The 15,433-nt window shown below is 39.2% G+C and overlaps 1 protein-coding gene across 19 annotated transcripts in view; it reads right to left on the reverse strand.

The window, feature by feature from the left end:
* Nucleotides 1-15,433, reverse strand: part of Celf2 (CUGBP Elav-like family member 2) — a 533,080-nt gene that overhangs the window by 318,242 nt on the left and 199,405 nt on the right. For 3 of the 19 annotated variants that reach the window (XM_076572798.1, XM_076572784.1, XM_076572785.1), the window contains exon 1: nt 10,761-10,882. The exons of 11 other annotated variants lie outside the window; for them this stretch is intronic. In XM_076572798.1, coding sequence (XP_076428913.1) covers nt 10,761-10,867 — 107 coding nt within the window. In that variant the 5' untranslated portion in view covers nt 10,868-10,882. Of the gene's footprint in view, nt 1-10,257; nt 10,710-10,760; nt 11,080-15,433 lie in introns of those variants that run through there. 5 more of the 19 variants (XM_076572796.1, XM_076572797.1, XM_076572790.1 and 2 more) reach the window with 4 other exon arrangements.

The following is a 15,433-nucleotide window of genomic DNA, read 5'->3' on the forward strand; positions in this document are numbered from 1 at the left end:
AGCCTTCTCAGCAGTTTGTTAAATTCTAGCCTCAAATCCCTTGAGGCAATAGTGGATTCAAAGCAGCTTTTAATCATACTATAAGGAGGGTGAAGTAGGATGTAAGTAGGTCATAGGGAGAGAATTACAAGTGCATAGGTTATTGCCTTATTTAACAACTACAGTGTAGCATGCTTTTCAAAGCACATTGGCTTTGGCCATTTGAAGCTAAGCAAAACCAGGGTCGAAAATAAAAGAAAACCACACTACATGGAATGTGGTGATGTGAACCGAGAAAAGCCACAGAGTGTAGCTGAGTTTAAGCACTCTGGCTGGCAAATACACAAATAATGGTGTGAGTGCATAGGCACCTGATGGAGAAGCCACAGGGAAGCAAAATGTGCACACTCCCCCACCTGACAGGTGACGCGGAAGTCTTCCAATGACAGCTTTTATTTCTCGTGTCTGTTCAGTTTCTATGATCACATCACATGCATGCTGCCCGCTTCTGAAAATCAACTTAAACATAAAAAATAAAATACCCAGCAAAACAGCTCTTGAAGAAAAGCTTCAATTTCTCATTTTGCTGCTTTAGCTGAAAAAAGAAGAAGAAAAAGGGAAAAAGAAAAGCCCACCCCAAAAGGACTCAACAAGGATCCTTTTTAGATTGCCATACAGCAGTGAGCCATCAGGTATCATGTTTTGGCAGTTAAAATTAACTGGCAGACAGCTTCTCTGGGCCACAATTGAACACTTGGTTTCAATGAAGAGCGATTTTCAAGCCAAGGATCTTATCAAGAGCAGTGAAAGGGGACGGGGACATTAGCAGGGTCTCTCTTTTAGACATGAACTAGTTGGTGACACCACCTTGTGCAGATATCCCTGGGGACCAGGCTAGCAGGAACAATGAAGTTTCTTCGTAGTTTTAGCTCCATTGGAACAAAACCTTAAGCTCTTCTCTATCCCATCCCCCTACCTCCCCTAATTGTCTCCTTTTTTTAATCAACTTGCTATTCATTTCCCAAACAAAAGGCAATTCAAGAATTGGAAGCACTTCAAGGGAAAGTTTCTGAATGACCTCATTTTATATGAGGCTTTCCAAGGCAAGGCACACTGTGCTGTTTCAGCTCCCCTTTCCCTCCTCAGCATCCCATACCGTTTTGTCCAATGGCCATTGTTTGAGCACTGAATTATCACTAGTGTTCAAAACAACTCTCAATAAAACAGGGTGCTAATAAACGCATTGCACATAAGAGTGCACATGGCTTAAAATGGAAGACTCCTTTCCCTGCCACTCTAGGCAATGAACCAGAATACATTCCACTGACTGAATCTTTCAACGTTTTTTTTTTTTTTAACAAAATGCATACTAGAATTGGAAAACTGACACCTGACAGGCCATGATTAATGTTCATAATAAAAGAAGTTTATTTTCTTCTTCTGCAGATAACGTTGTATAAGACAAATTTCTATCTTTTATTATTCCTATTCTTAACTCCCCACATAATTGTACCTTGAAAAGCATTAGCCATCAGCAATTAACATAGATCTGTTAGTATTGTTCGCCGGACGCCAAATGCCCCGTTTTAAAAAGCATTTCTTTACTGCCCTCACTGTTGGCTACTCAATACAAACCAAAGGCCAAAACAGCTTTTCCCTATCACACTTTTGAATTCAAATTATATTAACATAGTTGTTTCAGTTTAAAAAAACAACAACAAAATAACAAGCCCAATGTGCTCAGAGCCATTTGGAGCAAGAAATGCAGGCCTATTATGAGATTTTCCATCATTTCCAGGCAATAAACTTGAAATCCACATGAATTTTAAGTACCTGAGAGAGTATCTCACTTTGTGGGCATGTTTTATTCTTAACTCACTCCAGTTTTCGATAACAACTTACAAAAATAAACAATGATTAAAAAAAAAACGTTTTAAACAACCCCAAACAAGTCCTTAAGCAATACATTATAAATATAGCTTTTTTTTCCATAAAGGTCATCACTTAAGAATAAACTTATCACTAATCATAAATCTAAAACTATCACGTCTGTTCTCCCCATATTGAGTGCATTCTTAACACATTCCTACAACTAGACAGGTAAAAGTAAATACCCATGCAGAAATAAGTAGTTATTAAACAGTCATTTTACATTTCTAAGGGAATATTAAATAGTCTATCTTCCTGGAGAACAGTGTCCACAATGTGGTGCAATCTTATCTGTTGTGGTTGCTGTTGTTATTGTTTCAATTCGTTTTTAATAGAGCCCAAATGCAGCAGGGTGAATTTCTATTCCTTCTGAAGAGGCCCTTCAACGGAAGCTGCTTCTTTGTATACCTACCTTCGCACTGGAAAATGAGATGCCCCTCCAGGGCTGTCAGGAGCTCCCATTCCAAGGGCAGAGAATGTTAACATCCTGGGTCTTTCAGACCCAGAGCTCAGCCAGCGCCTCATTTCCCCCACTAACCTGCCCCTTCCCTTCTCTCCTTTCTCCATTCCTCCACTCCTGCAGCCTTTAATCTTCCCCTGCTCAGCTTTCTCTTCCTTTCCCTGTTCCCCCTTGCTTTTTCTTTCTCTCTTCCAAATGGGAGCCAGACAACCGTCTGCACTCTCCTCTACAGCTGTGTGCCCGAGGAGGTGGGTAGCAGCTACCAAAGTGGAGAGAGGAGCTGGCCGAAGGGTTACTTATTTGTACCAGAAATCAAATTTCACTTGCCTTGACCTAGGCTGGTTTCTGAAGTAGCAACAGCTGTCTCTATAGGGAGCAGCAGGATTCCTTTCCAGACACTGCCAGGAGGGACAAGGGGGAGGATGGGAGATTGTGTACCATGAGGCAAGAAAATAGGATGTGAACATTGGGAAGAACAAAAAAGGCTTCCCTGTCCAGCGTGGAGATTTGCACATGGAAGGCATTGGAGGGACTAGGGGTAGCCTTTGAAGGAATGTTCCAGTATCCTTTGGAAGTTACCGAGATTTGTCAAATGATACCAGTGCCCTTATCTGGTGCCAGCCTGGCGGCAGGAACAAAATTTATACTTGATTAGAATGAAGTTTCTAATTCCCTCCCAACCCACCCATCAACACCCCACCCCACTGAATGTTCCCCCTAATCCACAGAAAGTTATCTGACTCTCTCCCAAGTTGTCAAATTTTCAAAAGGAGAAATTGCTGCTTGACAAAATACAACAGCTGAGCAGCAACAGCTGAGAGGACGCAGTTGCCGACATAACAAGAGGTCCCAGAGAGAGCAGGAACAGGTGGGCACGAAATAAAAAGAAATGGACAAAGGCATGTGGGAAGCTTTTGGCTTGGGCACGACTGAGGCAGATCTTATCCAGAATCAAAATCTCCAAGGAAAATGACAATCGGCCTGCCTGACTTGTGTGAGGCTCCTTTTTCCTGAGCAAATACAACTGGAAGACTGAGGATTAAGAGACTAAAAGGTTGGGTTTCTATGAAATAAAGCACAAGAATCCACTTTACTCACAGTGATAACTGATCCCCAGCAAGGACATCTGGGCTCCTAAGATCAGAAGATATCTGCTTTGGTGTTTACAGATCAGACCCTTTAGGACAAATAGTTCTTTCAAACTGAGTGAAACGATAGTGAGATTTAAAGACCAAACCTGTTGGATTCTGAATTTCACTTTGTCAAAGAATTTGATGAACACTGGGACAAAGTCATTTAATTTTTCTGATTCATCAGCTAGACCTTTGTCTTATGTGTGGCCATTACTTCCTAGTAGAGATGAATGGATGACAATTCAAAGCTTGTCATGATCCTCAGATAAGTATAATGTGTTAGCCTAATTATTACTACAGCGATTATATAACTGAGCAATTAAAGTGACGTGTAGGTTGAAAATATATCAAGCAATTGAGATCAGGAAAAATTTCCCACTATAATAATAGTTCAAATATGGAACCACTTTGATTCTATAAGAGAAGTTTTTGAAGATCCCAAATCACTATTTAACTTTCCTAATAAGTCTATTAGAGGAATTGTTTTTTTTTTTTCTTTCTCTTAGGAGAACCACAAAATCTTCATGGAAATTTTGCCATTTCATAGAAGTAGTCTAACTGTCTATCCAGGATGAATATAATGTGTATGTCTTCTCTCTGTCTTGGCTCTTTATCTCTATTGTTGAGTGTAAAGCTGTTATCTAGTCCTCAAGTCTCCCAGTTCTCTCTTACTAGTGACAGCTACATTTGCCCTATTTTAGAGGAATATGGAAAGAAAGGAGGCGAGATGAGACTTTGGGAATTGAGGAAGAAAAGTGACTAAGCTTGGGAGTTTGTTTTGCTTGGTTTTAGTAACAAAGATAGACATCTTCTTTACCCCCTTCCTTGTTTCTACCTTGTACATCCTTCACAGCTACGTTCAACTCCCATCTATGTGCATTTTACTCCTAATCCTCCTGCAGCCATCATTTTCTCTTTCTTCCCCATGCATCTTGGAGCTATTTGATGGCCAAAGAGTGTCTTTTATTGAACACTGTGTGTATGTTGTTTGATTGGTAATGACTAAAATATGACATTTTTTAAATTCACATTTTAAATCCACAGTGCTTTAAAATTCTCTCTTGTTTTTTTCCAACATCAGTTGCTATTGTGTGTATTAAAGTCCAAGAATACTTCCTTCTGAGACTTCATGAGTGCCAAGTGTGGTGGCATACTCCTATAAATCCCAGTGTGTGGGAAGCTGAGGCAGGAGGATATGGAGTTTGAAACCATCATGGGCTGTATATGAAAATCCTGTCTAAAAGTACAACAAAGACCTTATAAAAACTAAGGTAAGCAAGTAAGAATTCACAAGCAGTGATGCTTTCAAACAATTTCCTTCCTTATTCCCTTAATCCTTTCTCCTTTATTGTTGTTGTTGTTGTTGTTGTTTTTCCTTCTGGCCCACAAATCCTACACTCTCCCAAAAATTGACGCTGGGAAATAAGTAAAGTTATAAGAACTGTGATTCAGGAAAAACAGAACAGCTAAAACCATTAGCTGTTAAAGTTTTGCCAATGGCAAATGAAATGCATGTGCCAACCAAAGTATATGGTGGGAGTGCTGCAAAATAGGTTTTAAGATGGCAAATACCTGGGGCTGGATAGGTGGCTCGGTGGTTAAGATCATATACTAATCATGTAGAGAACCAGAGTTCGGTTACCAGCACCCTATTTGGGTGGCTCACAACCATCTGCAACTCCAGCTCCTAGGTATTCAACACATAACCACATATGCATATACCATAACTCTCTCTCACATGCACATACCCATACCCAGAATACTAATATATACAATTAAAAACAATACAAACAACTATTTTTTTAAATGGCATATTACTGGGCCTGGTAACATAGGCCTGTGATCCCAGCTACTCAGAAGACTGAATTGGGAGGATCAGCCTAGGCTACAGAATGAGTTCAAGGCCATCCTGAGCAACTTAGTGAGATCCAGTCTCAAAAGAAAACAATAGGTGTGGTGTAGAGGTTGTTGGATAGTGTGCAGTGATAGAGCCCTTACCTACCATATTCAAAATCCTAGATTCAATTTACAGTAACAGGAAAAAAATTGAGAAGCAAAAATCAAATTGTCTCTGCCCAGAGAAGGAATTTAGCTGAGCCTTGAGTTGTAGTCCTTTCTACTATGATCTCTATGACTCTAGCTGTGTGACTTTACTATTCTCTCTCTCTCAGTTTTTCCATCTTTAAAATGGGAACAACTATAAGGACCACTTTGGTATCTATGAGAATTACATTAGATGATATGAACAGAATCACTTAATGTAATGCCAAGCAAAGAGCAACTGTGAATAAGCCTTAATTGTATTCTTTCTATAATAGCATCTCATATCCCAATCTTTGTCAGAAACTAAAAATGGCAGTTGAGAAGAGAAAAAGCCAGTCTTAATCTTATAGCATAAGAGTTTCAATGATGTCTCTAAAGCTTGATGTAGATGGAAGAGATGGGGTACTGTTTATGAAGAAAGGGGACCTGGAATGCCATTCAAAGGAAAGGAATGATAAAATTTATAAGACCTGTGGCCCTTTTTTAGGACCAAGATTTGTGGCTTCCCAAGAAGGTGAAAAAATGTGGGTAGATTTATACAGAGACCACTCACTTCCCTGATAGAAGCCAGCATCACTTCTATACAGAGTTCATACTGATTGCAACTGCGAGCTTTCTCAAGATGTAGATAAAAAAATAAAAAACAAAGCAACAAAACCCATGAACCTCAAGTGTACAGTTAGTATGCAAAGCTCCTCTTTGCAATCACAACAAACTTTGTTGAGTGGAATAATTTTTAGAGGTAAATTCTGATTTTTTTTGTTGTTGTCATTTCTTAGAGGCATTCTGATAGTTCTGCTTCATAAACTCCAGTGATTCATCCTGATCCTGTGTAGCCAACAATAGGCAGATCAGCCTGAAGTGTGCCAAGGCAGTAGAAGCTCAAGCTGCCCTCATGATACATGTCACTCTGGTCCATCCTCTCTACAGATGCCACTTTCTGTTTTCTTAGTTTTGACATACAGGGAAATGTGCCAGGGTGGATCATAAGAAGAAAAGCTATGGAAAAGATGAGCACACCCATATGTGATCATTTCTAATGCCTTCCCATGATGCATGAAGGTATATTTGGGAACAAAATGGACTTTTCACCAGGCCAGACTCCACCAGCAGCAACGCTAAGTTGAGTGGAGCTCAACACACACACACACACACACACACACACACACACACACACACACACACACACACACCACCTTTGTTGCATTGTGCCATGTGATTGTAAAGGCACCCCAGCTCTCCAATACTTTACTTTTTGCTCTGAGTGGGCTACAAGATAATGCCTCATATTTTCACATTCTCACACTACCTTCTTTCTCTGGCAGCCTCTTCCTAATGCCAGCTGAGAAAAATGCCACAAAATTATAATTTATTTCATACCACCACAGCTTTGTCTTTTCTACAGAATAAAAATTACCTTATCTCACTCAGAAAAACTCACAAGTCCAATAATTAAAGAGGCAATCTGCAATTCCAGGAAATGAGAAAGAAGAGTCTCTCCCTGGCCACCAAGTCCCTTGGGAATTAGCAAAATAAAGAAATTATGAGAAAGCTGTTTGATGCAATTCAAGAAGACATTACTGTCACTAAGTAGACTTGAACTTGTCACGGTGGTAAGAAGGGTAAATAAATGCCACAGAACAGAGGTGCTGCTGGGCAAACTGCATTCTGTTTGTAACTTTTATTCAAATACCTACATTACAAAAAGGTTGGACATTTCTAATTTCATCACTATCCTAATGATAAGAAAGCAAATTATGTCTTTCCTTACAAATGTTGGCACCTTCCACACTGAGCAATCATCCCCATGTCCCATGTTCCTCTTTCATTTCACCTTCCCTCCATCAACCTGGGTGTTTCTAGGGCTGTAAGCAATGAACTTTCCATCAGCTACATTTTCACCTAATTAACCCCCCTGATTACAATAATTAGTATTGATTCACTCTTTGAACGACTTCCCAGGTATTCAAGCACAATTCACACTTGCTATAAAGTTCCAGATATGAATATTAGTCAGATGCTCTTTGTCATTTTTCCAGTCCCCAAAGGATATCTTGCAATTTTAATCCAGTCACATTAAAAAAGAAGAAGAAGAAGAAGAGCCAATAAAGAAATATTGTCAGGCTCCATCCTTACAAAGAAAAGAATTTTAATACATGGGAGTTTATAGATAGTGTTCTGTAGTCTGCTGTACACATTTATGTAAATACTCCTGAGCCTCCTATATAAAGGGGCTCAGGGTGCAATTGTTATTCTCCAGTGAAAGAAACCATTTTACCAGTTTGAATCTCTGCCTATTCCTTTTCTTCAGGTCTGAGGTTAGAATTAAATTTTATTTCTACACTTGTTTGGGTTTCCATCCTGGAAAATCATTGCCCACAGAGTGATTAACATGATACATTATCTTGTTACTTTTGTAGATATGAGAAGAGACAAGTTTGCCAACTCTCGACAATATACTTTTTCTATCAGCATAGAGAAAAACACATTGTTCTGTATGATGGATGCTGGAATTGCATGTTGGTGGGGGAGACATTTGGGGCCCCAAATTCTGGAAACTCATAATGTATCAAAGCACCAGAGAAGGGAGGAAAGCAGAATTTCCCCTGTTTCCGGCTTAACTGTGAGCACTCAGAAATTTAAGTGAATATATCACAGTTAAATAATTACCAATTTAGAAAACAAAAATTCAACACGGTGGTCTCCAAGTGATTTCTTTATTTAAATGAGGTTCTGACAAGCATCTAGCAAGCATGGAAGACTACTTTCCTCTCAGACCACACACACACACACACACACACACACACACACACACACACACACACACACACACGCACTGATTTGCAACCTGTGTTTTAGATTGAAAATTTTCCCATGAAAGCAGAACCTAGGTGTGCTGGTAACAGTTGGTTAGCCTCGGATATGAAGATTCACCCATTACCTTTTATGAGCTCATCCTAAAAGCAATTATTGGTATACCCAATGCAAGGAGCAGTTCAGATCCCATTGGAACTAAGGGAACATAACAAGCATGCCTTTAAAATCCACTCTATTCACAATGGATAACTTAAAGAATATTATTACATCGCACACATATGCTTTGGGTGTACCTAAGCTCTGAAAATATTACCAGCAGGAAATCTCAACTTGCAAAGGCAATTCTGGGTAACCGAAAACATTTATGTAAATAATTCTACCTTAAGTATTTAATAACATTTCACCTTAAGTTTAAAAAAATTAAAATTCATGTCCAAATATAAGGAATAACTGCTACTTCATAACTGTATTTTTATGAATAATATATACATCTCCTTCCTTATTGAAGGGGAGCATCGTCAGTTTGAACTAAAATCTATCAGGAAATATTTGAAACCAATTTTATTCATTTCAACAATTTCCCTTTTGTTTCTCAAATTAGGCCCTTAGTCTTATTCTATGAATTTATTAATATATATATATATATATATATATATTATATTGATCTGGCACAAACAGTACATCAAGCAAAGCACTAAAACATTGTAAATATATATTCTTCATAGACATCAACCTTAAGAAGAGGATTTTCATGTAAGTCAATTACTATTTTACGAGCTGTTCTTTTTACATCTAATGTGTAATAAAAATGGTTTCAACATTTGAGAAGTTTGAACCAGATTTTCCATGTTCTCTTCCCCAGTCTCATAATTTTCACCTTAGACACCAGTGTTTATCTTATAAAATGAAGGGCATCTGAATAGGCGTGAAATGCTTGCGTTGTACAGAAATGCAGTTTATAAGAATATAAGTACTAAGTCAGAGATCAGCTTATTCCACCAAAGCCATCAACACAACGAAGGAACAGAACAACAGTTTGTGATCAAAATTATAAAGGCAAAAGTTCTTACTTGTCCTTGGATTTCTAAACTGTTTATCTATGGATGCCAAATGAGAAGCTAAAAGCTAGGAGTGCTGGTTACTTAAGCATTAAACATATCCCTGTTCACTTCTCTCTCATGCTACATTCCATAAGTCCCCGAAAAGGGCACATTTTAAAACCCTAAGCATTAAGTACAGTAGAAGCAGGTCTGATCAACAAGGCATTTGCCACAATGATAATAGTATTACAAGCATTCTCAATCAATAAGTTTTCTTTCTGTAGTTAACAGACAGGCAAGCCATAAATCTCTAACTTAATCCAGCCAACGTAACTGCAAAATGCAAAAAGCTCCGAGAACGGTAGATAATAAATTTTTAAAAGCATAAAACCACAAATAAGCAGACCGAAAGCTCTTCACTCTGATAGTCCATACAAACAAGATTATAGGAGATAAAAAGGGGTGTTGAGGAACACACACACACACACACACACACACACACACACACACACACACAGAAAAAAAAAACAGTCCAGACATGCATTAAGCTAGTTTGACAGCTCCATTGTTCGACCGGTCCCATTGTCAGACCCAAAGATGTATTCAGTGCTACAATGTCTGCTAGCAAATAAACAAAAGACTGCATTTTAAGAAGCAAAATGCCAATTCTATCATAATTCTCTCTCAGCTTCCCCAAAGGTCAGCTGTGCCTCCTTCTTGGTCTACGATAGAACCCCAACACCCATGCAGGAAGCAGATATCTGCTTCCCCACACATGAAGACCCAGGACGCCATGCATGAACAGAGGTCTCCAAACAGGTACACATTTTGGCAAACAGGATAAAGTGATCCAAACCTGATAACACAGAAGGACTATTTAGGTCGCTAAGTCCAGATTAGAGTGGTATTTGGAACGCAAGTCTAATATGGAGTCTCCTCAGCTCCTTTTTCGGTGATTATTCCATGCAGAGTGCATAATAATGAAAGAGGCTTAGACATTGCAAAGGAAAAGACGAACCAACAGCCAGATTCGGAACCCTTAAAACATCCACTGGCTGCTCATAGATAGCAGGGAGCAAATGCATGGTCTGCTTTCAAAAGGCAACTAGTACACATCCAACTCCCTCACAACAGTCCTTTTCCTTTCTCTCCCTGGCTCTCTCTCGTGCTCTCTCTCTCTCTCTCTCTCCCCCAATCTCTTGGTCTCAATTTCATTTCCCCCTCTCTGTTCAGATTCTTTTTTCCTCCTCCTTCTCTTCTAAGATAAGGAAGCTGCTTGATTCGGGGCAAGATTAGTGTCTCCACCAGCTCTCGGAACTAGAAAAGCCTATATTAAAAACAAAGGACCCAACAACATACCTTAAAAGCAGCTCCTCATTTCTCATAGTAACAGCGGATTTGGGACAGCGCATGCTTTCTACACTGATAGTCTCAACAAAAGCCAGTTCAGAAGTGCGCTCAAACATCAATGCCACAGTCGCTATTCACTAATGCGCCCCCTCTCCCCTCTCTCTCTCTCTCTCTCTCTCTCTCTCTCTCTCTCTCTCTCTCTCTCTCTCTCTCTCTCTCAATCCACTCTTCTCCTCTCAAATGCTGAATAGTATAGAAAAGGGCTCCTGCAGACTCACTAAGAAGAAATAATCCTCTCCGACAAGTTACGTTATCTAGGAATGTTTTTGCACTGGTGTGCTGTGTCTCCTATAGAGAGCTTGTTTGTATGCACTCAAAGCCTGGCTGGTGTTGGTTCTCCTAATTACTGTCTTAAAAACTAGAAAGATTTTAAGCAACTTGGTGACCTGTTATTTATGTATACATTTAGTGGCAAAACCAATCTGACAGTTTTCACTATCAACTATCAGCAAAGCATCACAGAGAACTGAAATTTGAACAGTTCAGTGTGCTCAGAAGGATTTTTGCCTCTCTTTTCTGGGACACTGCATTCACAGTTGGATTCATCTGTTCCTCTTCTCTTGTCCTCAGAAAGAGTGACAAGGTCAAGACCCTTAGCCCCACCCTGGATCATAGATGCAGAGAACAGAGACAGGGAGACTCTGAAGTGTTTTAACTCTGTGCACGCCAGAGTTCCTATAAATTAGAGCTTCATTCACCAGAAGCAGGGCATCAAGGAAGCAGGCAACACAAAAGTTGTTTAGTCACATCAAATACCTAATCAATAGATATAACTGCTTCATCCCCAAAAGGCCTATGAGTGGCTTTTTTTTTTTCCAAAATAAGAAAGTTTGCTACTCTGCTTCACTATATTCTCAGGGCTTTGCACATACAGTTGACCAGGGAAACATACATTCCCCTTTCTGATTATTGGAATAGGAAGAATTCCATGCATAATTAGCCAAATCAAATAGCAAGTTAAACACACACAGAGAGAAGACACAATGCTACCGAACTGAACAAGTAGTCATCCAAAGGGCAAGTTCAAACATCACTCCAGGAGGTGCATACTGACCTTGGAAGTTGAAAACACTGTCAGCTTGTATAGAATAACCTAGAACGTTTCAAAACAGATCTGGGTCAAAAATACTGGTGTGAATCCTGAATACTCATTCCTATGTGACATCAGCACAAAGTGTATCCTCCCTAGTAAAATTCTAGATGTGGAGGATAAATGAGAGTGGAGAAAAATAATGGTGGGCTCTGTTTTGCCACCTGTTTGAAGACCTGAAGTAATAAACCCAATTCTTGCAAGATCCCTGACTTTTGAACTTGGTCTTAGTTCACAATAGGGACATGGAGATTTGGGGAAGGGGTTGAGGAGAAAACTCTTTAGTCTCTGCTACAGAGTAATCTTGCTTAGTGTATCAGTTAGGCCATGAAAATAAATGAAAGGGTAAGTCAACTGCCATTACCATTTCTATCCATCCATAAGACATAGTGAACCACTTGACAAAGGTCATGGCCTGAAACAAGAGCCTTATTGTGAGTACAACTCAATTTTTACACATCTTTGCTTCATTACAGTATATGAAAGTCACAGAGTAAATATATGAAAATGAATGCCCTTGCCAGGAAATACTATCGTGTGAAACCCAACATGTTCCTTTGAAGTAGGAAAGGTACCATGTAAATGAACTTGGAACCAGAGAGACCTTGGGGAACTAGAGTGTGACCCTCTTCCACTTGTGGCTTGTGCTGAGTGTTGGGGCAGAAGGCTCTTGACCTCCTTGTAGCTCTCTTTGCCCTGTAGTTAAATGGAGCCAAGGAATGCTAATTTATTTTAAAGTACGTGAAGAGCCTATAATAAAACTGGGTATGTTTGGTTAGTGCAAATATTAATAAGAAGTGGAATGGTGGCATGGACATCTGGCATGAGTTTGTCTGGTAGGGAAGGGTAAAAAATCCAATGCCCAGGCTGATGCTATGATAGTTCATGCAACTCTCCTTACATTTCAATGAATTATGGACCAGAATTGAAACAAACCACTAAATCTTTCCTATCTACCCACTTCCTTTTTAGTCTTGAGTCCTAAATAATGCAAAAGCTACTGAAGTAAGGGTTACTACTTATCCCACTTCTACTAAGATGACAGACTGAGGACCTTACACACTCCAGTACATGTACTGAATATGGGATTATAAAATGAGTGAATAGAACATGTATGCTATTTGTAATATTTGCATACTGTATAGGAAGCTTGTAACCCCAAGTGTACACTGAATTAACCTCTGCTCTTCCTCACAGATCCAATAGACTGTCTTGACTACTCTTATTGAATATTGACCCAATGAATATTTGTTAGTAATTGAATACCCTTTTAACCATTGAAACCAGGGAAAGAATCATTTCGTTTTCAAAATATGTGCTTTTCTTCACAAATACGAAAAAAAATCTCCCATTTTAGGTGTGATTTGGCATAGATGACAACACAGGAAAGTTCCTTTCACACTACTGTGCTCTAAATTTCCAGGTCTTTTTGTATTTAGCCATCCCACAACATTGATAAGGGTGGCATAATGTTACAGTCCCACCTAGAAAGTTCAAGTGCAGGGAGATTGAGTGACCTGCCTACAGAAATGCAATAATGACCAAGTTTGGGAACTCTGTCTACTGCACCCTTGACACAGAGCTTGGCTTCTAGACACACTAGGCGGGACATGGCTTTCAAGGAACGTTTACTGTAATCAATCTGATGCTTTCTTAATGTGATCGTAGCAGCCTGGGAGGAAAGATAGTAAGTTAATGAAAACTTAGTTAAAGTGTTACTCCTCTGATACCAATTTTACACCAGTTCATTTCAAACTTTATTCCAATTGAAGATTAAAGCCACACAGACTAAGCACTCTTGAGGGCAAATTATTATTTGGGTCATCAACAATAGTTAATTTTAACAGTCTTGATTATTAAATTAGGTTTGTAGGGGAAATTTGTTTGAAAGAATTACAGTGGCAATTAACAAGGAGCCACAACCAAAACACAGATTGTTTCCATGCCCTCTATATTCAAAAAGACAATTTCACTTCATAAATTAAAACTTTAGCTAAGAATACAAATTTGGCAAAGGACAAAGTAGGAAAGTGTTGTGATGTGGGAATACTGGTGAGAGCTGAGAATCAGCCAACTTCTTGATCTTTCTGGATTTGAACTTCTCAAAAGTTTTTTGAAAGGTAAATTATATGTGAGTTTATTTCTGTTACAATTTCCAGAATCAAAAGTGAAATTTTCACATGCCGCATTAATGACTCCAACTGCTTTCCACCTTCTGTGCCTTGACTTTGCATTTTAACATTTGCATTTCGAAAGTAATAAAAAGGCACCATTTCAATAGGCTTGTGTAATACGAAGAGTGACAAGGATGTGGGGTCTCTACAGAACAAAATCCTTCTTTGATGAAAGGTTGGAGCACTACAGAAACCTAGCCTACCTCTCAGATCCACATCCTCAAAGGATAGTCTTGAAATGCGAGGGCACCAAGAATACCAAGTGTATTTGGCTTCGAGTTTCTGGTGTTAAGAATTGCCAGGTGTATTACTGGGTATACACCAGAAGGAGTCTAAGCCTGTGTACTACAGAGATACTTGTACATGCAGGTTCGTTGCTGTAGTTTTCACAATAGTCAAGACACAGAACTAGTCTAGATGTCCGTCAACAGATGGATGCATGAAGAAAGTGTGGCATGCACAGACAATGGAGCTTTATTTAGGAGTAAGGAAGAATGAAATTATGTTGTATTCAGGAAGATGGATGAAACCAGAGACCACCCAGTTAAGTGAGATAAGCAACACACAAACATCCTCTGTTTTCTCTCATCTGCTAAATCTAGATTCAAAATATATATTTACATGCATGTGTACCTAAAGAACAACACATAGGTGAAAGTAGAAAGGAAATAATGTAAGAGAAAGAAGAAGGGGTCATAAGGAAGATAAAGGGAAGAGAAGAAATGGGAGGGGAAATAAAAAAGAAACAAAATTGCAAATTGTTTAATATGAGAATCATATTTTTATATATATATATACATACCCATATATGTACACATATATGGAGGTGATATAAGAAAAGGTGATTAGGGGGCAAATATGAGCAAAGTATAATGATACATATGGATGAATGTGTCATAAACAAAGCCATTATTTTTGTACTCTTACTAACCAACTAATCTAACAAAGGAATTGGGGAGTTGGGTGGTGGCTCTGCTGGTAAAGTGCCTTCTGTGCAATCGTAAGGACCTGAGTTCAGATCCTTAGTGACCACGTGCAAGCCCGGCCCACTGGGGCATACCTGTAAAACCATCGCTGGAAGTATGAGGAAGCAGAGACTCATGGATCCCTGGAGCTCGATGGCCAGCCACTAACCAGCTGCTGGGCTCCATGTTCAGTGAGAAACTGTGTCTCAAAAAATAATGTAAAGAGTAACTGTGGTAAACACTCGATGTAAACCTGTGGTCTTCACACAACTGAGCACACACATATGAACATGTACATATAACACAAATACAAATACAAATGAAAGAATTACTTGGTCTTCATAAGAAACACTTTGCAAGCGTGAAGAACTGAGTTAGAATCCCAAGCACTCA

This window comes from Peromyscus maniculatus, chromosome 5 (assembly GCF_049852395.1).
Source record: "Peromyscus maniculatus bairdii isolate BWxNUB_F1_BW_parent chromosome 5, HU_Pman_BW_mat_3.1, whole genome shotgun sequence".
Lineage (NCBI taxonomy): Eukaryota > Metazoa > Chordata > Mammalia > Rodentia > Cricetidae > Peromyscus > Peromyscus maniculatus.